General features: G+C 36.7%; 1 protein-coding gene across 1 annotated transcript in view; it reads left to right on the plus strand.

Moving 5' to 3' along the window:
- Window positions 1-26101, plus strand: part of LIN7A (lin-7 homolog A, crumbs cell polarity complex component) — a 47292-nt gene that overhangs the window by 11882 nt on the left and 9309 nt on the right. Inside the window, exons 2-3 of the mRNA XM_053978681.1 lie at window positions 8003-8121; window positions 24583-24654. Of these exons, the coding sequence (XP_053834656.1) occupies window positions 8003-8121; window positions 24583-24654 (191 nt within the window). The remainder of the gene's footprint in view (window positions 1-8002; window positions 8122-24582; window positions 24655-26101) is intronic.

Here is a 26101-nt window from a genome sequence, read left to right on the forward strand (position 1 = left end):
TACAGATAGCACTGCTTTCTCTGCAAATAAACTGTGTCCTTTCTATAAGTTGTTTTGCAAAATATCTCAGACGTCTCAGACCAGCCTGTCTTGTTCAGGTGTTGCTGCCAAAGCTGCTGGAAAAACTCATGGTATATAACACTGCCCTGGGTTATGCAGCAGTTGCATCACAGGCTCAGTGTCTGAGAAATGGACTGAAGCACAGAACCTGGGTGCCTGTGGTATGCCTGAGAATCTAGAGCCAAATCTGAGCGCAGTTCAAACATATGGACTAAAATAAGGTCTGATGAGTAGCCAGAGAAAATTATGACGTTGATGATAGTGAGGCACCAATGCCCCAGGCACTGGGGGAATGTATGTAGAAACTCATGGGGATATACCATTAATGTTTTTGAGGGGAATCATCTCACATCAGGCAAAAGAGATAGACAGACATATACTCAATTATAGCTCATGACTTCCTGAGTTTTTCTCATACCTTAAGAAAAAAAGTCCATAAAATAATCTGTTAAGGCATTTTAAAAAGATTTAAATCAAAACCACATTGGCCTGCCTTGTAATGACACTTCTCTTGTCAAATGTAACTCTTCTGAGGTATGATGTCTCCTAGACCACAGGGAGATAAATTTGCATGAGTCTTTATGTATCTGGACAGTAAGAGTGGGTTTCATCACACTGATTAGATGCCTGATATGTAGGATGCAGACATTTACATCTGAGGTAATCATCTAGTCTTCCTTTATAGTCAAAAAAGGGACAAGGCACCCTAGAGGATGATTCATTTCATGTAAAGTAGGACAGATGAATGGTAGCCTCAAAATGCCTGTTCTTCCTCATTGAGTGTAACAACAGTTGAAGGTGAGTCACTGAGCTGTCCATGTCTACGTCAAAAGTGCAGCAGCTGAAACCCTCAGCAGAAGATGAGTTATGAGACCTCTGTACAGTTGTTTTTTGTTATTTTTATTTATGTATTCATAGTAATGTTTAACTGCAGGACTGTAAAGTGACAATGTGTTCTGGTTTGAAAGCAAAACCAGTGAGAGACTCCAAGTCAGAAATACAATTTATTGGGAAAAGGGAAAACAAAAGACAAAAATACACACAATGATACAAAAGGAAGACCACTGGCAAAGTCAGAATACAACCTGACACCCGCTTTGGCCAGCGTGCTGGTAACAGTCCAAATTGGAGTGGCTGCAGTCCTCTTGGAGTGGCAGATGTGGTTGCTGTGTCTTCTTGGAAACCTGTGGAAAGGCTGCCTTTCTGTCTAGAAATTCCTGGATTTATCCAGGTGGGAATGCCTAGCTTCTCCCCCTGGGCGGAGCATCTCACAATGGGCTGATGTTATTTTGAGTCACAAGGTGTGTTCTTAATCACCTGTTAAACAGAACTGGCTCTTGGAGAGTGTTATCTCTGAGTCATGAGGGGAGACATTGATGGGCCTATTAACAGAAGATAAGGAAAACTGTCCAGATGCAACTGCTACTGGGATGGTAATAGGAAACATCTTGGTGCTCAGTCTTGGACACAATGCTACTGCATTGTTACTGCTACCCATATCATCTAAACCAAAGTGTGAAAGCACTGATAGTATTATTCTTGCTTAATCTTGCTTATTCTTATTAATTTGAATAGACCTTACAGGTGCATACTATGAAATGTTAAATAATATTGCTGCTTTCTAACAGTTTAGCTCAATGCTCCCTGTACATCAAGTGTGATTTATCATGGTGAAGTACATCTTTACACTTACTGATTAGTATGAAATTTGGAGCAAGACGAACATATCAATTTAAATGAGAAAAAAGGCTGCTCTTTCCCTCAACATTTCTGAACTCTCCAGATTAGACTAAATAAATACATTAAGTTAATGGAAGGACCTCTGAATTTAGAGGAGCACTGTGCTGATAGTGAGGCACCAAAGAGGTGAATGTAAGCATATTGGACAGTCTGGTATTGTAAGAGTAAGACTTGTCATGTTATATAAAACCAGTGGCTGACAGCAGAATTCTGGTAATACAAAACATTTTGCAGAGATAGACACTGAAATTTTTCCAAAGCTGGTGCTTTAACCATGAAGTCACATAAATACTTTGATACAATGTACTAGTGCTGTTGGCTATGAATTATGAATGAACTTTGCTAATCACCACTGAATTTTGATTTCCCAGCCATTGATTACCTGCTGTCATTTGACAGTGTTTGCAGAAGATTGCTAAATATAATAAAGCATCCTGTATAGGCCTGTGGAATAATGATAAAAAGTTGACAGAATAACATTAAGAACTATGGAATATATTCTTATGAGCTTGAAGGAATAACAGAACCTGAATGCAAGTATTAGAGGAATGAAAAACTACTGGCAATTATAAGGACCTTTTATGTCATGAAAATTCTTCACCTTCAGCCTGATTAAAGGTCTTCAGGCACAACAGAACAGAGCTTGCAGATTTCCAGGATTATTATTCTGTAATGATATGGTGAAGCTAATGAATATTTTAGAGACTTGACAAGTACCTTGCTGTCAATTTGTAGTGATGTTTTACCTCGTTGAGAAATCAAAGGCTGGTGTTTATGCATTTACTTTTCCTAATAACCAGCATACTAATGCAGTGACAGTCCCCAGAATTAAAAGGAATGAGGCATAGAAAGACCTCAAGAAGATGAGAAACCTGTTCTCTAATACCTTGATAGTACAAGAGGTCACCATATTTTGGCTTTGGGAACAGCTCAACAGCTTAATTCTAAAGTACTTACCAGAGTAAAGAAATGCTGTGTTTCTGTATGATTACTGTTTTGACCCAAACTGATATTACATGGCATTGCAGCTACTATTTAACTGCCTAATATTCTCTTAAGTCAGATGATAATATATTTATTTTAAAGATTGCAGACCAATTCTCTCATAAACTAGCACAAAAAAGGAAGGTTAGATAGACACTTATCTTGATAGATCATTTTGCAGTATAAGACATGCATATACCTTCTTTTCCAAGAGTCACTTAGGTATTAAATGAAACACATTTAGCATGCTAAAATAATTTGTTATATTTTTCTCAATAATTTTCAACCTGACTAAACTGAAACAAATATAAACCCTGCACAAAATCTACCAGAGTAAAACCTCAACCTCGACAACTTTCAGAGAATGCTGTAAGCCTAGTCTACTCAATTTTAGTGGTAATGTGAAAGAGCACCAAGTTCAGACCAGCCTTGATTCATTCTGTGGATTCATAATTTGCTTTCAAGTTGTAAAAGCTGTATTAGAAAAAGTATTTGCTTTTTAAATGTCTAGCAAATAAAAGAGATCAGTCTACAGTGCAAGTGAACAAAAGCCAGCAAGTAAAAACCATATATAACAGAACAAAGAGAAAATTAAGCCAGGTGACCTTTTTTTTCAACTGCACTCAGCTGTATATATATGTATACATGTTCTATACAGTGTATACTTGTGTTGCAGTACAGTATCCTGCTACTTCTATGTTCTAGTGGTTTCTTCAAGGGTTTGTATAGTAATCTTCTGCTTGTGTCCTGCTAGCAGTGCAAGTGGAACATCATTCAAATGAAAATACCAAAAGAATACTTGAAATGAAGATTTTTTTTTTTCTGAGAGTCATGCTTTTCTTCTGATGAGTGCACTTGATAACCCCCTGCCTTCTCTGTGTTCCACTGATAATGTGACCCACCACACTGAAAGTATTATTTCCTGAAAGGCTGTAGGCAAACATGATGATGAGAAGAAAAAAGAGGAATTAATGTTAAGCAGAATGGGAGAGAGAGGAATTGTGCATATGTATGAGAAAACAAAAAATTAAATGTGTGCTGAGAGTTGGATTTAGTAAGGGAGGGGAAGTAAGTGCATATTTCTTTTAAGATGTATATATCATAGAATACAAAGGAATAATTTTACCTGCATTATCTGTCAATTCCTACCATTGAGAATGGGGGAAATGACAATAACCACATCAGCACAAGTTTCATGTTAGCATAATGGAGTTCGTATTTTGGAAAATGTATGAGAGTACGCAGAACAATCCTTTTCAGAAATAAGTATCTTTGCTTCAAGAGAGGACAAAGGAAATAAAAAGTAAGGATATTTCATTTAAATAGAACTTAACTAGTTTTAACATAATTCCAATAATTTTTAAACATATAGCTATGTAAATACACACACACTCTTTTCATCCATTTGCCCTTTTCACAGCTATGTAAGAAAATGGTATTTAAGAACAAATCATTGGTGATAGCATTTACAAGCAAAAACTAGTTAGATTTTTAATCAAAGATGGATTGATACAAGAAAATTATCTTAGCAGTATTTGTCAAACATATGACAGTGCTCTCTAATTGACTTCAACAGGGACAGATTACCTGCTATATGCTTTATTTAATGTAACTTTAAAGTGTTACTCATTGCCAGTCATATCACTTCTTTGAGCACTTACTCGTTATAGCTGGAGTTCAACTTGAGAGAACCATCAGGAAGAAGCCTGTGCATCACTTAAGCTCTTGTGCACTGCTAAATTTCACTTTTTAACCTGTCCTAAAGTTTCCTCTTCAAAGTTATTAATGGAAGGAAATACAGCCTATTTCATGAGGTCATATTTTATACACTCACGTTTTTACATTTTTAGCCGGCTCAAAGTCATCTGTTTTGTGCACAGTATTATATTTTGCTCTTGACAAAGCATCAGCTGACAACCAACAGCTTTGGCCCTGAATATGTGACTCATTTTCCTTCTGTAATTTATATACTGTTCTCTCTTCTGTGAGCAATATCCCACAAGTCATTGCCAAATTGAGCAAGCTATGGGCCTATTGGTGACAAGAGAAAGAAGAGTGCTCATTGTTAATGGATAGGTGAATAATAAATCAAAGCAGGAACTTGGGCATCAGCATTCATGTATTTCAATATGCTGTATGAATTTGGAAGTGTGAAAACTCAGAATGCTTTGGGATATTCTGCTTTTATTTACCTCCAATCACTTCTGAGTCAGAAAGTTAAGTAATCTAGTATTGGCAAATGACAACTTAGTGCCCAGTTTTGCCTATGAGGCTACATAGTAAACACCCGTGCTAGACTATTCAACCAGAAGATGAGTTTAACATTTGTATTGTAACACTCATCCCTTTAAAAGTGATTAATTATTTTCTAGAGTCTGACCTATGCCCTACAGAAATGTTTAGACCTGTACTTAACTCTTTTAGATTGATTAATGTGGCTAAAGCTTTTTATGTTTCCTTCCAATCATTACAAATGTCTCATTTACTATAGTTTATTTCAGGACTATAGAAATGTGGGCTGTTTCCCAGAACTTTCAGGTGTGGTGATAACATTTCAAAACAACTGCAAAATAGCAACCAATCTGCCATCTCTGGTATTATCTTTTACAGCTATAGCTGGTGAGAGGCTAAGACAGTTCAAAACTTACCTGAACTGGACTGGATAAGACCCCAGTCTGATTTAGATAATGTCAATAGCTATCATGTATAACATGAATTACAGAGGCTTTATCTAATCTATTATGGTAGGCTGTTGAAGCTTCTTCAGAATAAATCATACAATTGTTTTTTGCTGTCTAATGTATCAGTTTACACCAACTAGTAGTAATAACTGGGGATTGTGGATTCAGTACTTAACTAGCTACAAGTCTTGTGTGGCAGATGAAGAAAAATTCCAAGGCAAATCATTCAATAGCTTTGTTAAAAAATCATTGTAACAACATTGTTATTACTGAGAACATCAAAAATTGTATTAGGTTTTCATATTAGGTTTCCAACCTAAATGATTCTGTGATTCCATGATACTTAATGTTTTGTAATTTTTTTTTCACTCTATTGAAATGGTTCTTGCTACAAGTGTATTTACTGCTACTTAAATCTTAAAACCATCTTCTTTGATGTATTAGCTCTTATCAGTCATATTCTTCTCTTAGAATCTAATTTTTTCTTGATTTCCATGGCCTTATTATCTCCTTTTAGCTTTCTGATCATGACTTCAGTAAGTGTTTTAGAGGGATCTTGCTTGATACAGCTCTGATCTGGTAGCATGGACTGGATGCCCAGTAGCAGCTGAAGTGCTGCTTAGAACAAAAGCTCAGGTGCAATTGTTGAATGCAGGGTCAGGTTAGTTTCATCTGAAAGTTTATGAGCTCCAAGACTGCTCTGCCATGCAAGCTATAGCCCACTAAGTGATCATCCTCTTGAAAGAAACACTGTGCTTTCTGGCGTGTTCCTCTCATGATTTGAACTCTCTTTTCACAAAGGCCTCTAAAAAAGCTTGAGAATTGTTTAGGTGTTTGTTAATCTACTAAGGCAGCAGCTACCATGCTGACAAGGGCCTCTTTTAATTAAATCGTAAATTTTTTGAGATGTCATCTATTCTTTTCCAGTGGAAAAGATAAATTGATGCAGTGGATAATAATGTTTTTCTTATAAACACAAATTTTATTATTATGATTTTTTTTTCCTATTGCAGCTCATCCACTGTCATGTATTTTTTCTATTTCCAGAAGATTTCTCATGTCTTTGTTGCATCAGATGTCTGGTCAGTATAGCTCATTTACCAGCCAAGGATTGTAAGAACTGTTGCAATTAGCATAATCTCCCAGTCACAAACAGTACGATCTTTGTCATCAGAAAGGAGAATAATGTAAGGTTGCTTCTAGACATTGTAGTAATTCTGGAGTTGTGTGGTTGAAGGGAGAAGTGGGTTTTTTTTTTCTGCACTTAAAACACAGAATTAAAATGCCTCAAATACTGTTTTATCATTTAATACCATGCATTCATTTCTTTGCTGGGATACAGACCTATGTTTAGCAGAGTGGCGTAACTGGCCAGTAGTGACTGTGGTGGCTATGCAAAAGACACGAGAAGATGTGAAAATGGCCACACAGTCAAGATGGCAGCATTGCCAGGTTCAGCTCTACTGGCAAACTTAAAGGAAAAGCTGGAAGGCAGCCATGAAGTGGCAGAGGAGAAAATCCCCTCTGCTTAACCTCTGCCATCCTGAAGACTGACCAGGATGTGTTTTGCTCAGTTCACTCCTAATGTAAGACAGTGTGACTACTCTCCATAAGACCAGCCACTGTTTCTTATGCCTCTATGTCCCCAGCTATAAAGGACTGTTGGGCATCTTATGGGTTGGTTTGGGCTTTTTTTGATGTATTTTGGTAATAGCTGTAAATTAGGAACTAGTATTAAAGAGAAAAAATTTGAGTGAAGGTACTGGTACTGTTCAGCCAGACCAGAATCACACTCACCATTCAATATGGCTTAAGCCCTCCGGACTGCTCTTCAGAGACACTTTGGTCTTTCCTTGACAATACACACGTGCTTAAGGAGAAGTCAGGTCACCAAAAATACTGTTCCATGTATTTGATTTTAGGTAGTACATTTCTCCATGTATTTCTGCAGGTCATATGGGTTTTGTGTAGTAGATCTTTGGAGACCTAGACAAGAACATTACTCTTCTCTAGTAGACTTCCCATTCTTCCAGAGCAAACTTTACCCACCTCTCGCAAACTTTATTCATTGATTTAGATTTATAAAAAGAAAAGATCACATATTTTTTCTTGCGCATTGTCATCCTGAGGGTGCTTACATAAAGACACAGCTTCAGATTCTTTTTTCAGATTTTCTGAAAGCAAACCCTATGTTTTTCCTGTGCCATTCTCTCTTGTGGAGAAAGTAAGAAATCTTTTAGTTCTAATACAGATTAGCCACTTTGAACTTGTATCTTTGTTCCAAAGATTGTTTTCTGCTAAGACTGAACCTCTCTCTGTCTGTTGTACGTGTACATGCATGGTTTATCTGTACTTTGGGATTTGGATATCTCAACAGCAGTGTTGTTGCCTAGCAAAGTCTGTTATGACCCAAGACTAATACAGTATGTGTAGGTAAAGCTGATTTTAAATTTAAAATGACAGTCAATGTGCTGTTTTTAGTAATTTATTAGTCACTGTTTATACTGACCTGTATCCCTTTTGTTTTCCCTACTCAGATGTTGCAAGAGCAATTGAGTTACTGGAGAAACTGCAGGAGTCTGGAGAAGTACCAGTACACAAGCTACAGTCTCTAAAGAAGGTGTTGCAGAGTGAGTTTTGTACAGCTATCAGAGAGGTATGAATCTGAGATTTCTAGTTATTTCTCAGACTAACATTACTCAGTAAAGAAAAGCATATTTGCCTTTCAGTGCTACGTTGTATAAAGGATGATGGATGTGAGATGTGTGTGTAGCTGCCTGCTACTGTACAGAACATAGAAGTTACTGAAAAGCAGACACAGAACAGTTGCGTCAGCAAGACATCAGGCCTGAGGCAATCAGCCTTGCTGAGGAGAAAGGGTGATTAATTAGTACTTTAGTATTCTGCTCACATTGTTTGAGGGTCTGTGGTAAACTGTACAGCACTGTGCTGGGATAAGGGGTCATGCCAGTTTGGGTCAACGCAAGCTTGAATGCCTCTCCTTTGAGCTCAGGTGTGTGATAGGGCGGTGCTGATAAAATCAGAATGCAGTGACAGCCAAAAGGGGCAAGAATGAAGTTAACTGCGCTGACAGGAATCTTACCTTGGAACTCAGTGGTTGGGTCCCAGTGGGCTTTGCTCCTCATGTCAGAAATCCTTGTCATACTGCTAAGAACTGTGATCATTCCACTACCAGCTATGATCAGGGCCTTCCTAAACTCTGCCCAACAGTAGATAAATAGTAATTGTTTTATTCAAGTCAAGCTAGAGAAGATGCACCACAGTTCTACATGCACACAAGCAGTATCTTTAAAGCAGTTAAACTACAAACACTTCTGTTGGAAGTTTATTAGAAAGAAAACATGGTTTAATACAACATTGTGTCAGATATTTTACCTACTAAACCAAGGAGACTCTTAGCCTGATAAACAGAAGCAGCTCTAAATGCTGTAATGAAGGCAACATCTTTTTAGTAGAAAACCTGTAAGAACTTCGGTTTCAGTTTGTCTGTCTACTACCTGGAACTAATCCTCCATTGCTGAAATCAGTGGGGAATCTAATGTTCCCTCAATGGTAGCAAAATTGAGCTCCTGATAACTAGGCAACAGGAGCAGATTGATTGAGAGGACTACTGAGTGGCTGAAAGAAAAAAAGAGATGAACCGACATTAGTTTAATAAGCAAAATGAAATACACTCTTTGTTTTATGGAATATATTCTTCAGTGTGAGAATCATAGAGAGGCTTCCACCTAATTAAATTGCAGTTTTCAAGACTTCTTAAAGGGAACAGTGTTCCCTGACAATAAATAATAGTGTTCCCTGACAATAAATAATGGCACTGTGTACCCTCAAAAGCTGATATTCTGACTAGTCCTTTCATTTAAGCAAACTAAATGCTTCTTTAAGTAACCACAGAACATAGAAAAGTTGTGGGATTGTTTGGGGTTTTCTTCCGATAGTTGGGCCTGGTACTCCAATTGTTAAAGGCAGCTTTGAGTCTTTGCAGCATTGTCAGTGAAATCTTAACAAATTTATATTAGTCTCAAGAAAACAATTTTAGCAAAAGCAGACACAAAATTTAAGAACAAGGAAGTTTGCTTAGAAAAATGCTTTCTCAGTTCAATGAACTGAAAGTAGATCTTGACAAAATCATCTCAGTGTCACAAAAGGACTTTACAGAGTATTGTGTAAAGACAACCTATATGTTACTGGAGCTAGTTGTTACACAAGAATTGAGTGATGATGAATAAACAGTTCTGCCAACTTCATAAACAAAAAATGTATTTCTTACTAAGTTTATATATAACGTATCTTTCTAACATATCACTAGCAGAGAACAAAATGTCTACACCCAAAAAAAATGTACCATTCTCTGAAATGTGTGTAAATTTTTTAGAAACAAAAATTCAAATATAAAAGGCCCAATAATAAATCTTTTCATTTAGGAAGAGTGGGAGGATTGATATATGTACCTTGTGAGTACTTAAGGTCGTTCTACATGTGGCTGCTCTTTTCAGCTACATTAAGTTCTTGGCAGATATTTAGACTGTAACTCACTTTTTTTCTACCAGTTGAAGAGCTGTTGGAAAACTTAGAAAATAATTGCTTCTATATAAAAAAAATATAAAAGCATGGAATATTTTGGTCACATTACATTGTTAGCCATCTCCAAGCACTGCAAGAGGGATTGGGAGGGTATCTGAGCTGTGTCATGTCATTAATTGGGGATGCCCTACTTGTATGTCCTTCATGTACACTGGAATTTATTGAACGGCACTTTCAATCTTTCTGTGTGTTTGAGTTTGAGATAGCTAAGGCTAGACAAGACATTTCTCTACAAATGCTCTCTCCCATTGTTCATCTTTTCTTACCTTAGTGCAAGATGTGAGAGTATGGTGACTAGATTTTAATTTTCTTTATTAGCGCCTACAGAGACTAGAGAAGAAAAGTTGTTGACATTACAAGAGAATGCACAGCAGCCAGTTGGGAATAATGAGAAAAGTGGGAGTGAAGCAGACCAGGTGTGAACTGTAGGTAGGAGTAATCAAAATTGGATGAGGAGATAGGCTTTGTGTTAGTATGCAAATTCTGAAATTTTATACATATGCAGATATTCAGATATTCAGATCTGCAGTGTGCTGTGTTCATTCGATAATGCAAGATCTGAGCCTTATTTTCTTTCATCAGAAAATCTAGTAAGAGAGATTAAGGCAGACTTTTGTAGTTCTGTAAACACCATAATGGAGGAACTTTGTAAAATAAAAATTTTCATTTTCCAGTCCAAGAAATTATGGAAACTTAACTGTCCAGTGAGATTGCTTGTTAAAATAAGTCCCAGAGAAACTCAGCATTGGGCTGAGTGTAGGTGAAAGGATCAAAGATGAAATGCAATATGCCCTGTACTAACTAACTGTGTCTTGTCCATTCTACAAGTAGGAATTCTTTAACTACAGAAGCAGGAGGTTACTTTCATGACCCATTAGCCTTTAAAAGTATGAGATACAATATTAGATGGCATACATTCTAATCGAATGTGTAGGAATCTGTCTAATGGCTGTAATTAATTGTATTTATGGTAATCTATTTAGTAAATCAAATTTCAAATCTCTACACTAATATTCCATAGAAATAATTTTTTTTTTAAAGTGACTGAGTGAATGAAATTTAAATAGAAGTACTTTAGCATTTTTCAAGGATGCTATGTTAGGAAATGGTGATTAATGGTTCTCACTTAGCTAAATATAAGTGCCACCAACTGAAATATTCTGTCTGGCACTAGGCAGGAATATGTATTAGCTCTGAAAAGAATGGAAATCATTGAAGTGTATAATGGCCTCAGTATTTCCCTTTCACCTGAATACCCCTAGACCAGAAAACAAGTTAACCAAAGTCTGATCAAACTGAAAGTCAGTTTGGAAAAAAAATTAATTTTGTTTTAAAATTACTTATTTTAAAAACTCCCTAGCTACATGAAGATTAATTAGGCTTCTATAGCTTTGTCATGTAATAAAACTTGCACAAATCTTTTCCATTATACCATTAAGTCCTTTACCCTTCTAAATGTTTTTGCTGTTTATTTAAAGCTGTTGCTATGTTATAGTCATCTCATTTCCAAGGGGTTACTGGAATAAATGAAGGGCTGTGAAAGTGAATGCATAGTTGAGCTACTGAGAAGTAACATTCATATGCAACATGAAACTAGACAACCTAATTGATAAAGTTACTTTAATTGTTATAAGTCAGCAAAAGGAAGTTGTAAGAACTGTAAAGGTGAATTTCTGGTCTGGCAAGAAACCCTAAAGACCTGTGGGCACAGATGATAGAATAAAAAGCTGAGCAAAACACTGTGGATCAACAACAAGAAAATGTGACATGCCTTAGCAGCTTATATGAATTTCATTTACTGCTAACATCTGATAATTGGTGGTCAAGCACCAGGAGAATAACATTACAGTTTAATAAACACTTGCATCCCCTGGTGAGCAAAGTTTTTTTCAGGTTGATTCCCTGATTTCCATTTCTGTGTATTGAATATGTAATATTCAGGTGTATTTTTTTTTCTCCCAGCTTGCCTTTGCTATTCAATTTTCCATTTCAAGGTTAAATCTAAAGTTTTTGTTGTGTGGATATTGTTTGAAAGAAGATCTCATTAGGAAATATCTATGGTGAATCAATGCCAAAATTAATCAGATAAAAATGTGGTGTGGCAACCAGACACATTATTTTATATTGTTATGACTCCCACCAAAATATCACGTCATCACAGAAAAGCAATTTTGTAGGATTCAGTCACTGACAAAGGAGGAGCAATCAACACAAAGTACTCTAATCTTGTCCATCTTGTATGAAATTAGTCATTGGGAAAGCATGTTGTCTTTGAAAATAGTTCAGTTCTTACCTCAGTAGTTTAAAACCTTTTTAAGCTTGCTATAAAATATAAACAGGGCATCCTGGACATTTAAAGACCCCTGTTGACTTACAGACATGAAAATGGCAATGGTAGAACACTGACCCATGTCTTTCATGAAGTCCTGATGCTCCCTAGTTACTTTAGAGATATACTTGCCCATGTTGTATAGTATTAAAATCATAGTTTCATTATGTATTAGGTAGGATAGTTTAATAAGCCTAGTCAGTATTTTGGAATGATTTCCTTTAATTACTAGTTTCATTTCCATGCCTTAGCGATCTGAATGTCCAGAATCCTAGTGCTGCTGATGTACAATGGTTTTTTATCTGGTCATTTCCTCAAGCTACCCACCCACACTTTCCATTATTAACCCTGATGTATGGCTTTGCAAATATTAAGGGACAAGAAGAAGGCTGCTGGTTGGTGACAACTGAATCTGGTGGTACTGTGCTTATCTTTATATTGTGATGCCATGTGTGAGAGCAGAAGGCTGGCTGGAACCTTAAGATGTTCATTCACTTCAGATGTCCTAATGTGGTGGTGTACTCCATTTTTACAGGGCTATACTGAATATAACAATCTGGGTGTTAGCTGGACTCAGGGAAAAATCCTCATTTATTCTTTTATTCAATTATTAATTTAAGATTTTAATGTAGTAGTCATTTTAATACCTGTTTTCATTGTGTTTCAATAATCTTAAAATTTGTTTGTTCTGTTTACAATATAATGCTGTCACTCCACATCCCAGATCTAGTGTCTGAAAGCAGAATGTCATTGTTTTCTGCCTCATGAGTCCTTATAAAAATGGAGGTGCAGCAGGCCAAATTCTCTCAGTTGGCACCAAGGTAAGCCCCCGAGTCCAAATTCTGCCCTGTCTTAATGCTTTATTTTTGCTGGAAGCTGCATATTTTTTACAGGAGGAGAAATACAATTTTGCTCAGTCTGTCATCTCCACAGGGCAAGCCCAGTATTTGAAGTTTTTAAATTATAAGATGCAAGCTTGGAAAAAAAAAACGTATTGAGAAGACTTACTGCTATTATTCACAGAACAGAACTGTGATTAAAGCTCAGTAGGAAGCCTGACCTATAAAGAACCCCTGCTGTCACATTTGCCCGTGCAAACCATACAGTTGGTCAGCTTGAGCAGAATTGATATGCCAGATTTACTAATAAGGCAATTAGTAAACAGAAGGGCAATAGGACAACACATAGGAGTAAAGTGACAGAGATTTATCACCTCAGTGTTCTACCTCAGGTCACAAAACCACTATGGTTGTATTAGCATGATGCCTCATTAGACTGGCTGGGAAGCAGTGTTCTCCTTAGGCTAGTCTGATACCTTGTTATAACTTGTTCTAGAGTTCCTGATAGCTTATTCACTGCACCATTAGTTTAGTAGTAGAACTCATGCAGTAGCAAATATGGAATTGTGCAAATTCACCAATTTAATTCAGATTTTTACATGCTTATGTATTGATTTATTTGTAACTTTTCAATAAAATTTGTATTCCTGGATGTTAATTGTAAAGTTTTGTTATTTTTTCTCTTTTTTTAGATATTGGAGTACATTATAATGGCAGCCAAACCAGTTCAGTTTACCTGAATTTTGGGGCTGTGTAGCATTTGCAAGAATTTTCTACTGTACCTTTCCATCCCTTTTTCATTTCCACCGTCCCAGCAATGAAAAGCCACATAAAATAATGATATAAGTTTCCACTAAATGAGTACTTTCCTCACTGAGAGGAAAGGGCATTACTTGACTCAAATATGATGGTATGTCACAGTAGTAATGTATTCATGTTTTACAGAATTTTGCCTTCTGCCTCCTGGTTGCAGGTACTGTACTTATAATGATGAGTTGAAAGAAGGATTTGTAATGTATGTTTATTAGATAATAAAAAAATCTGATTTCTAAAGATGAGCTGTCTGCTCTTTGTCTTGCCACCATGCTGGATTAGGCGTTGAGGAAGTTCAGCAGAAAAGCATAAGTTAGCAGTAAACACAGAACTTTTTTATTTTTTAATTACCCTACTGTGTTAAAATATATGCTATTTTTTAAGGTGAACGTAATCAGAAATTACTCCAATTTTGAAAAACAATGAGGCATTACTCTTGCTCACAAGCCCTGGATGCCATGAATGAGAACTTTTGGAAATGATTGCCGTGTAACTTAGCAGATGGCTTTCATTAATGGCAAGTATATGAATTTACCAAGCTGCCCAGGCATTATCTGAGAGAAGGAATTATTTAGTCTCTGTGCAATTACTGAGTTCCTACCACTTTCATGACTTCACTGCAGGAGATTTAAAACAGCTGCTGTTGTCATCTGTTTTTTTAGCTGCCTAGAGCTAAATATGTAGATTTCAGAGATAGAGTACTCTAGAATCTGGGACCAGACTGTACCATGGGTCTTTAATAGTTGCTTTCTCCCACTGGTTTTGATTAAAGATCATTTTTTAGAGTTGGCTGGTGGCTATACATCTAATTATACTTACACTGTGCATGTGTAACTGTGCCTTTTACAACAGATAAATAAATACTTTAGTGCTTCAAGAGTCCTGCAAGACTCAAAACAATCACATGTCTTGTACAGTTCATCTGTGTGGCTGTATCATATTTACTAAAACTGAGTGGTGGTCAGGTGATGTTCTCAATTTGGCACACAGCTGCAGCTGCATGTGCTACGGAAGGTGACTCCAGTGGAACATTTGTGGTGCCTCTCAGCATGTTTTTTGTTTGCTTGCATTATCATTTTAGTTTATTGTTGCAGTATCCTATTTGATTACATAAAACTCTTCAGAATAAACAGAACAGCCTCTGCTGCAATTTATCTCAAGCCTGCTTCTTCCTCTTGAGAGGAATCAGCAGCAAGGTTAACTACCGAGTAATATTAATAAGTGACAGATTTTTGGAAGCCACTGCACCTTTTTTATGCCTTCTTTTGCCTCAGTATCATTCTGCTGCCTCTTAACTGATGTCACTGGTGAGACTCCTGAAAAATGCTGCTCAATCTCCATTTATTTAAGAAAAGAAATTGTAAAACTGTTTTAAAACTCTATTTTGTCTATATTTTTGTTGTCCTTTAAAACAAGAAGCATCAGTAGTTTCCTTCCTTGTTGTAGACCCACACTTCCTTCCCCCTGCCTTCTCAGCTTGATAGGAACATTTGAGATGAGCCTGCATGATGATGTCATGTTTCATCCAGGTGCTCATTTTGGTAAGGTTTTGACAAATCTGCTAAAGTTTGGAATATGGCTGTTGCATATGTCAGCCTCAACAGCATATACAGACTTACTGATGAAGTGAAGGGTATTAGTGTTTATTAATGCCTGGTGTATTTTTGAACTCAAAAGTAACTGGCAGCGAGGTCTAAGAGAGTGGTAAATTATAGGCTGTGAGTTCCAAGTGGTCTTTTGGGAATTAACTAATCAGACAAATTTTATCCCAGTATAAGTAGAAACAGCAGAAGAGACTTTTAGGACTGTATTTTGCTAAGGTTTAGTGATTGCAAAGGATACAGTTTCTGCAACACCTGTAACACTATTTTAAAGATGCCAGATCATAGTTCCCATTGACTTAGAGCAGAATATAGGACAGCATGCAAAAGATAGGAAGTAAACTAAATGATCCAATTATATTTTTCTTGTTCTTCGTATAAGTAGTTTTTACTTGTAAATAAAAGTCTGTTTTTCCTTATTCTTAAAAGGGTATTAAGCAACTTCCTACTGACTTCAGAGTGTCAGCGATGACTCCAGACAGAACTGACACTGGAGGGAAGAGGGAGCACACAGATCTTGTGTTTCCTAACAGCAACACCAGGAGTGTTTCAACTGACTCACCCAATATGTGCAGAGGATGTGACAGCATGCATTTTTGGGTACATCTGCTACATACTTCTGCTCACACATAAGGGAGGAAAGAGATTCTGGCCCCGGCCTGTAACCCCTGTTGGGTTGTTTCTTGGACAGACACAGCATCATATGGCAAGAGCTCAGGGACCAAAACTTTCTGACACCACCACAGATACTGTCAGAGCACAGTGCACACCACCGTTTTCCACACAAAAAAAAGAAAAAAATTCCCCTTTAGCTTGAACCTTCATGAAGTATTTCACCCCAAATTAAAATATTATACCTTTGTAGTGATTATACTTCATTTATTTTTAACAATGTCTCAGGCCCATGCGGTTTTTTTCCTACTGCCTAAGGACAGCTTAGTAATGCATCGGTATTCGGATCAGTTTTTTCACTTTGGTAAAACTGACCTAGTTTCCTCCATAACCCCCATCCCCTAAAGAAGGAAACATTTATATAAAATATCCTCAATGAAAATGCTAAAGCAAACATTCATAATATTTCTTCCACGTGGTCTGAAATTAACTGTCTCATTTCCTCAAGTTGTTAAACAAGCCTGAATTTCATTTACTGGTTTGTGCTTTTTAATGGGTTAGCACCCCTATGGCATCTTGTGGCAACATCCATGCTGTGTTACTTCATGGAAGGGGATTGCTGCAGCAATTGTGAAAATGATGCAATGTTTTGAAAATAGACACCAGTGGTTTTTCCACTGCAAACATGTAACTGCTGAAAGGCTAATGAGAGCTTATCATGTAAAAATATTCAGAATGCCAGCAACCTTGAATGACCACATTCTCTCTGATATAAATAGCTCATTAATACAGACTAGTTGTCAGCAGCTTTTTCAAATTTAGTTATCAAAATTCAGTAGCTGCAAGCAACAACTTAGATAATATAGACATGTTAGTGCTTCCAGTAGGAACAATAATGTATCACATGCCTTCCTCTCAAAGGAACTTTTCAGCCATTTCAACCTCTCTGTACTCACAGGTACCTATCGACTTGTCCTGTTCACACTGATCAGAGAACTTTTGTCAGCTTGCACTCAGGGACAGACTGAAGATTATGTACAGAATATACACTGTGAGCTTGGGTGTAAGATTGCCTAATTCTTCTTCTGTTGGGATTACTCAAACACTTGTCATAGTCCTATAACAAAATGGGTTTTTGTGATTCATTTGCTCAAATTCATTTGAGCAAATTCATTTTGCTCATTTGTGATTCATTTACTCAAATCTTGTTTAAGAAGAATCTAAGTTTATTGTAAACTTGAAGTTGTGGTGTGTATACATCACATCCATGGCGTTCTCCCACAACCAGTGGTTTTGTGGGAGTCTGTCCCTCACAAGCACTGCTATTTAGACAGTTACCAAATTTTCTTTCTTTTTAGTCATTCAGAATAGTCTCTTCCCCAATTTTTTAAATTAACTACCAAAGATAAAAGTATCTATTAACACAATGCTAATATTTTTGAGTCAACTAGATTGATAGGAGAGAAAATCAGCCTGCTTTCAACTACCAAATGGAACTACTGTCTTCTAGACTATGGTGTATGACAGTGTTTAGTACAGTATCTTAGCAAGAGGCTATAGCTCTGTGTAAATATATAGTTCTGGAGAAAACATGCTCTTAAAGATGTAAATGTGCTTTCCCAAGCATGCTTATCACATGAGATGATTTTTAAAAAGCAGAACACAAGCACAAAACCAGAAATTCCATCTGAAATTCAAGAGATAAACTTAACACATTGTCACTAGATATTTTCCACTTTCATTGAGCTACCACAAGTTTATAGCTGAATGGAAGTGCTCCACTGCTTTTGTTTTGAGCTTGAGTAAGTTTTCAGATGTAAAAAGTCATTACGAAAGAGGAATTACGAAAGATGAAATGTGGCTGGGTCAGCTGCATGCCTCCTTGCTGCTAATATACACACTTTCAGTTGTGTTTGACATGGTTTTTTTTTTATGTCATCATCTGTTCGGGCATTGTCTTAGATGGATAATTAGATCTGTTTGTAAGTAATTTTGTAGAAAGGCAAATACTGTTTGAAATTTCAGAAAACCTACCATAAGGAGCAGAGATTTTGAAAACTCTTGAGTTCTCAAAGTCTGTAGTACACGCAAAAATGGCGTAAAATATTGGTGTAAAATATTACCAGGTAAGATTCCATGGTTTATGTTGTACAAGAGGTTACCAGAGTCTCTTCTAACCTTTGTAGCATTTAAGCCTTGCTCACTGATGTGGTCAAGTTTGATCTAAATTGGGTGCTGAAGCACAGCTCAAGGGCAGTCTGTCCAGGCACACAAACGAATGCATTCCTTTCCACAGACATAAATATGTTGGATTAAGGATGGAAAATATAGACAAGAGGTTATGGGTAAGGAAAAATGCCAAACAGAATGTGAAAGAGTCAAAAATGATGAAAACAAAGTAGAGTGGGAGAGACACAACCAATTTGTGCTGCAGGTGGCATTTGCTCTCAGAAACAAGGGATTCACAGGCACCACTGTGGAGAGGCCTGCAGCTCTTCAGTGCACCTTTGCTCTGTAACTTCTCCCAGTCACAAGATTGGGCATTCTCCTGGCCTGCCCCAAGGACTGGTTCATGCATCAAGTGAAATGAAATGTGGGTCTCAGAGCAGAAGGACACTGAAGTCCTGGGAGTTTGCTCCAGATTTGGAGAGGAGAGCAGAAGAGAGGCCAGCAACTACGCTGAATAAAGCAACTTCTACCCTTCTCACTATGGTAAAAGACTGATTAAGATACTTCTTTTTGCTTGACATCTTAGAAGGGAAAAATATTTATCATCCACTCCAACATACAAAGGCAATTAGGAAGAGCAGGGATTCAGCTGGTTGACGGCAGATGCATAGTATGAGGTGTAAGTAAATAACAATCTCTCTTTTATAGCTTAGCATCAGTTCTGCAAGGATGCACATATGTACACTGTTCCATCGACATGACTACAGAAGCGCAGTGAAACCAATTATGTCCTCCTTGCTCTGGTTTTTCTCAGGCTAACTCTCCCCTCTGTACTGTCTGTCAGGCTCTTGTCTTCCCTTCCTTGTAGGTCTTCTTCCAAAAATAGATATACAATTCTTCTCTACACTTGAAGCAACAAAAAATATGGCAAAGGCGCTAAACCTAGATGATGCCAATATATATTTTAAATGTCATTTATCAGTCTTTTTGCAGGTTTTTTCTTCATTTCACCCTTTTACATGCTTACCTATGATTTACCTAAGTCACTTATTTAGGTTGTGACTTCTTGAAGGAAGCATTTTATGTCTTTTTATTTTTATCATACTGCAGGCACTGTGGAAACACAGCTGATTATAACTACTTACATGTATGATCTCATGCTAAGAAACCCCTAACATTTTCAAAAAAGGTTACTTCCCCACTTAGAAATTTCAGAAGATGTATCTGGGCTTGCTACGTCACAGGTCTGAATTGCAATGTACTCTGTTTATGGGAGGTTTCTGAGCACCTATTCATTGCTGTAAAATGACTTCTGCCTCATACCTCTGCTCTTCTGGTGTTCAAATCAGCTTGTCCTAAAGTTGAGCATCATTATTGTAAGTACAGTTGTACTTAGAATTACATATTTCATCAGGGGATGCATCACTAAATACCTCTTACGGAAGTTAATGGAATAAAATTGTTTAATTAAATTCTGTCTTAGAGAATTCATCAGAAAAGATGCTGCATCATTCAGGTTGTAAACAGAATACTACTTCTAGACACCTTTACAAAACAGGCTGCGAAGTGCAGTGTTTTTCTTGGACCTTCTACGGCTTTGTATTGGCTTAAATAGCCAAGCCCTAAATAACTTTGTTATGAGTCTGTATGGAGTTATTTTTGGTAAGAAGGTAGCTCCTGAATTATCTGTAAGGCTGTTCCCCTTCCTGCTCTCCAGTAATCTTAAACCAGCTGCTTTGCCTCCCAGCTGAATGCGGGGTGGATGAGGCCCATTATCATAACAATAATACCTGTTGCATCTGACTCACTACAGCTCCTGCTGGGAGAGGTAATAAAATGTGCATTTCTCTGTGCCTGCGAGAGCTGACATAGTACAAGGAGGATTCACTTCCAAGTTCAAATTTTCTAGCTGTAATTTACCTCCTGCACTCTTTTTGTAATCTTTGAGTAGTGTGGGAGAATAACTTCAGGTTACGTGTGAGGAGACTACCTGCAGAAGCTGAAAAAAGTCTGAGGTCTGTATTTGTGCTTTCAGGAGTATTGCTCGGTGGGCATGTTGTATTCTGTGCTCCACAGGAAAGAGAAAACAAAGCCAAGTACATCTTGCTCCACAGCACAAATGAGATCTGTGTGAACAAACCCCTGCCTGCAGCACGCCTTTACCCAATGAACATTCTGTGCACAGACACTCACAGTTTTGGTAGAAATCACTGGGGGGGAGAAATTATCTGAAACATTACAATTTACCTTCCAGCTGCAGGTTTGTGTCTTGAAACATTGACATTTCACCTGTAATTTAATCTCTATTACTAATTAAGTGTGGAAACTCTTTTCCCTAGGCACTAGACCATCAAGCTGTGTATGAAGTCCATCAGTAAATAATATTACTAAACACCTCTGCAGTCTTACAGACACTCAAAAGACATATAACTCTACATACAAAAATAGATATGCTCTTTTTCAAGTTAGTAACATATAGTAATCATCTAGTAACTGTACTGGGCAACTGGCTCTAGGTGGCCCTGCTTGAGCAAGGCAGTTGAATGAGATGACCTCTAGAGTCACTTCCATTCTCAACCAGTCTGTGATTCTGTGATGTCAGTTTTCTTTCTTCAGCTCAATCATACTAAACAATGATGTCTTTCAAAATGATTCATCTATCAGAGTCAACAAAGGTCACTGTTTTAAAATACTTCTTTAGTAAATATTCTACAGGGGAGATCTTCAAATGCTTTAAATTAAAATATGTGCCTTTGTCTTTTTCTATATTGACTGATAATTTGTTTAAGTAAAGAAAGCTACAATAGATCTTATACAGGCATCTTAAGGATGACAGTGTTGGATTCAGGAGAATTGTTATATGCTAAAAATATTATCAGATGTACAGATAATAGTAGGAATTGAAAGAAAATATTTTTTAAATCCATTTCAATTACTTGTCATGTACAGTAGATACAACAAGAAGCTATATTTCATACCAGGAGGATTTAAATGCCACCTTACACAGTCTGAGAACAAAGAAATTTTCAGTTTGTGTGTTCTGTGTACATAGAAGCAGAATTGATTTGTTGTGCTAAAATCATGGCTAAGGTGGTGCTGAGAACAGCATAGATAAAGGGCTTAGTGTGGCTACAGGAAAACAAACAACGTTTGTTTATGGACTTCAGTGCATTGCAAAAATGACCCCTGATTAGATCTGAACCCTACAAAGAGTTTAAGGGACTTGGTGGAACAGGTACAATTAATCTGTGTTTGTTTGTCAAACTGACTCAATAATAAGAAAGTTATGTGGGTGTTTATGTTTTGTCATTCTTAAACTCAAATTACATTCAGGATTATTTAACAAATAGGATAATTAGATCTATGCAAAGCATAAATGCCTCAAGCAAATATTCAAGACTGGTTGCATCTGTTGCTTAAAGACAGTGAGATCTGACATGCAGGACTCCTTTTCTGTAAGAACTGTGGTATGGATACCACAATCATTAATAATTATTTGCTGAATAACATTTTAAATCTGTTAGAATTGAGAATTTACAGATTACCCAAGGATTATATGACACTATTTATCATATTTTTCCAGAAGTTTTTGAGCTGATGGATTATTTTTTATCTTACTAATTTAATCACACACTCATGGGTCTGTTCTTTCACCACTATACAAATTAGTTACCAGGATACTGAATATTAAAAAGTCTACCAACTAGATACTGGTAGGATGCAGTCAACAGGAAGTTATATGACTTCAAACCTAACAAACAATGAAATTAATGTATCATTATCAGCTCACCTTTGTGACTATCAACCTTAGTCATTAATATTTTAAAGAACTTTTTAGTAACTGTTCCTCTGTATGAAATACTGTGACCTGTTTTCAAAGCAATTTAATGTCGTAATAGTTCAATATTCAAATATGTGCCTTTAGACATTTTAGGAAGCCACAGCATTTAAAGCTGTGCAAGCAAAAACAATATGTAAAATCTGCTGTCATGTTCTAAGATGAAGGGAAATCTGAAGAAAATACAGCCTTATTAGTGGTTCAGTACACTATAGGTTTTGAAGAAAAAAGTATGTAATGATTCATTACTGCAATTATATACAATTATTCTTCTTATATAATGTAGTAATTATTCTTAGGTAATAAGAAGTCCTACAGCATAATACAATAAACACTGAACTAATCTGTGCAGTATAATGCTGAGTATGTAGGCTCAACCCATTTGTATGATGGTATCATCCAGTACTAAAACATAAGAAAACAGAAATCCTTTAGAGATCATAAAAAAAACTTTCTTTTCCCAAATGCTTACAAATAAGGGCAAAATCCAGGTTTCTGCTGTGGTCAGTGTCAATGTTCCCAATGGAAGCAAGATTTCATTTCAAATGGAGAAAGCAAGAAGATTTTCAGCATGATCCCCTTGTCTCAGATATTTTTTTTAAATTCAGTTCTGTGCTGACAATAGTCAAGACAAAGACAATAGTCAAGACAATAGTCGTGACAATAGTTAAGACAGAGAATCTTTTGCTGTATTTTAGAAGTGTTTGTCATACTTTAGATCTCTGAAATGTATCGCATTTGTTATCTGCGTTCCTTTTCTGCCTTTTCCTTATATATGATACCCCAAGAAAAAAGGTCTGGGGATAAGTCATCCCCAAAAATTCTGCTAGTTAATAGTGCTTTATTAACAGTATGTCTGTCCACTGAAGTCAGAAATGAGCCACAAATCTTAATTCTGTTACGATGTTTGCAGCATATGTTTGTCAGTGTGTTAAGTTTCATATTAACAAGCTCAGTGGGGAGAGATGCATCGTTATGGTACTGCATAACAAGTCATCAGGCCAGGGGGATGGGACTATCAATGGGACAAGGCATTGTAGGTCAGTTAAGTACTTCTCTGCCAAAGTAACATTTACCAAAGGGGAAAATATTGGCTCTTCTGCTAAAGCATCCGCAAATGAGTGAAAGATAAATTTATTTTTGAAAGTACATTTGAATCTGCACTCCTCAAGGAACCTAAGGAGATTGCTATAAAAACTATTATACTTTACCAGCAAAGGTTCTCTCTGATAAGAAGTGCAGCTGAGACATAGAGCATATGAAACAACAAAATTTCTGATTAATTAGGTCGAGAAAATACCCAAAGTAAATCAGTAGCATATAGCAACTTCCTTTTTAAGTTTCTTGGTTTTATAAGACAGTTAAAGAAAAAGTTTGGTTTGTTTGCATTCACCTTTGTCTTCCAAAAAACTTTCTGTATGTTATATATAAATACTTTTATTTTTTAGGTTTGCTTTCAAAATACTGGCTAGTATCAAGGCTTTGGTTGTTATTTTTGCTCTGAGAGTGGGACAAATCTAGAGAGCAAAGGCAATGTAAGACAAAGCCTTTTCCTTTCTCTTTACTGGAGATGTTTAAAATGGAGAGATAAGGACCAGGGAAAGTGAACCAAAAGTGTATACCAGAAAAAAAAATGACAGAAAGTTACATATACTGGCAATGTTGATTTTATGTAGTTTATGTGTATGTACAATTTCTTTTTAAAGGATAATCTTACTCATTGACCATGTCCGACCTGACCTACCAGACGGTCAACCCTTTTCACATTCCTAGTTATGGTTGATGGGAGGTAGTACTGTGACCTTTCTCCAGAGCTATTTTCACTTCCATTCTTCAGCTGAGCAGCATTTTTCTTCTTCTGTATGCTGAGTAGCTTACATATTTTTTTAATGTCAATTTCCTAAGTCTTTTAGTTCATAAGAAAGTTCAGAGACCAAAGAAGTCATTGTTGGAGACTGACGCACCACTCAGGTCAGTTCAGATCATTTGCATTCAAGTCAGTTGCCTGGAAACACAAATTTTGAAAACATAGAACTTAGCTGGTTTTAGGAAACTACTTGCTAGAGAATGGAAGGGAGTTGTGTTAGAAGACGTAAGTTAAGTTTTGAAATTATCACGAGAAACACAGATTGATGTTCTCTGTTAACCTAAGCCTGCTCAAGTTTAGCAGACACTTGACTATGTGACTTCATGAATATAGCATTAATGAAAGTCAGTTCTGTGAGGGAAAGGGACTCTCCTGTCTGGGTTAAGACAAAGTCCTTGTTTTGCTTCTATAATTAATTCCATTTTATTTTCATGAACATTTTAGGTGTATCAATACATGCATGAAACCATAACTGTTAATGGCTGCCCCGAATTCCGAGCCAGGGCCACTGCAAAGGTAGGATATGTGCAGCTGTTGAAATATGTGTTACCAAAGTGATCTAGTAATTGACTGTGCGCGTGTGTATTTCAGGTATTCGTGTGTACACTGTAAGAAAATTTAGACATCAGTGGCAGCCCAGAGTCTAGAACCAGTGCTACTTCCCAGGTAACAATCATAATGGAAAATTTCAACCTTTATGCTGCTTCTGTAGCTTAAGAAAAGAGAATGATTTTATGGAATATGATGCTTTTTAAAAAGTTGCTTTGCAAAAGCAAATCTACTGGTTCTTCTGTGGCAGTCTCCCTGCAACAACCAATATTTTAATGGACTGTTTTCCCATACATCTCATCCAGAGAGGACACAGTTATTTGGGAGGTAGAAACTAAACAATCAAAATTCCCCTTTTAACTAATGGGAGCTGTAGGTACTGAGCAAATGGTAAGGATGAAGAGTGACAGAAATGGCCTGATCAACATTTTATAGACTCCACAGCTAAATGTAAGCCTGAGTTTTTTTCTGATACATTGCCTGTTTTAATAAAATATAGTCTCTTTGTCCATGTGGACCTGCCTTTCTTGTATCCTAAGACAATGACAGCTATGTTGCTGCTGCTGCTGAAATGATTAGAGTTCACACAACCATGAAAGAACCCATTCTATGTGCCAGTATGAAATATGCTCTGTATTTTCATAATATGCACAAAAATAGGTGCTTCCAAACAAGGGGGTCCACCATGACTTTCTTTTTCCCATTATCATTTTGCACAAAACACTGTCTTTTATGTGGTATAGCAGATTTTATGCAAAATAAATTGCAAAACACATAAATCTTTTTTAGAGATACTTCTTTATGGTCCCATTCCTGTGAACATAAACTCCCTGAATCCTAGTGGAACTAAGACCTCTTACCATTAAGTATTTATGTTCAGATATTTTAACTTATAGCTGTATCAGAAGAGGAAGGTTGGGAGTGTGTTACAAAATTATTTAAGAGTATTTTAGGGAAGCAAACTCTATAATAGCAGCAAATAACCTAATATACTCTAAATTGCCGTGTATTTTCCATATTAAATAGGACTTTCTTTTCTGTAGGCCGTTTTCCTTATTTTAACCATCTAATTGAAAGCTAATGGTCAATGTAAATTTGTAAGATCTTTCGTTCTGTATGGAGAAATGTGTATATAAAATCCTGATTTGTTTGCATTGCAGATAGACATAGAAATTATTGCTATGTTATTTAGTAAATGGGGAGAAGTCCAATTAGTGTTTCCCATTCTCATTTCTTACTCATATAGAACAGCAGATTACAGAGCAATGTTTCAATATCGCAATATTTCCTGGTTATTTCTGGGCTGTCTGCATTTCATTCTCCTACTGCATTCATGTCTGACATGATATGTATGCATGATGACAAGTTCTGCATGTGCAAAAACATGTAATTGGGAATGATCCATTATGTCACA

Source organism: Vidua macroura, chromosome 5, assembly GCF_024509145.1.
Source record: "Vidua macroura isolate BioBank_ID:100142 chromosome 5, ASM2450914v1, whole genome shotgun sequence".
Lineage (NCBI taxonomy): Eukaryota > Metazoa > Chordata > Aves > Passeriformes > Viduidae > Vidua > Vidua macroura.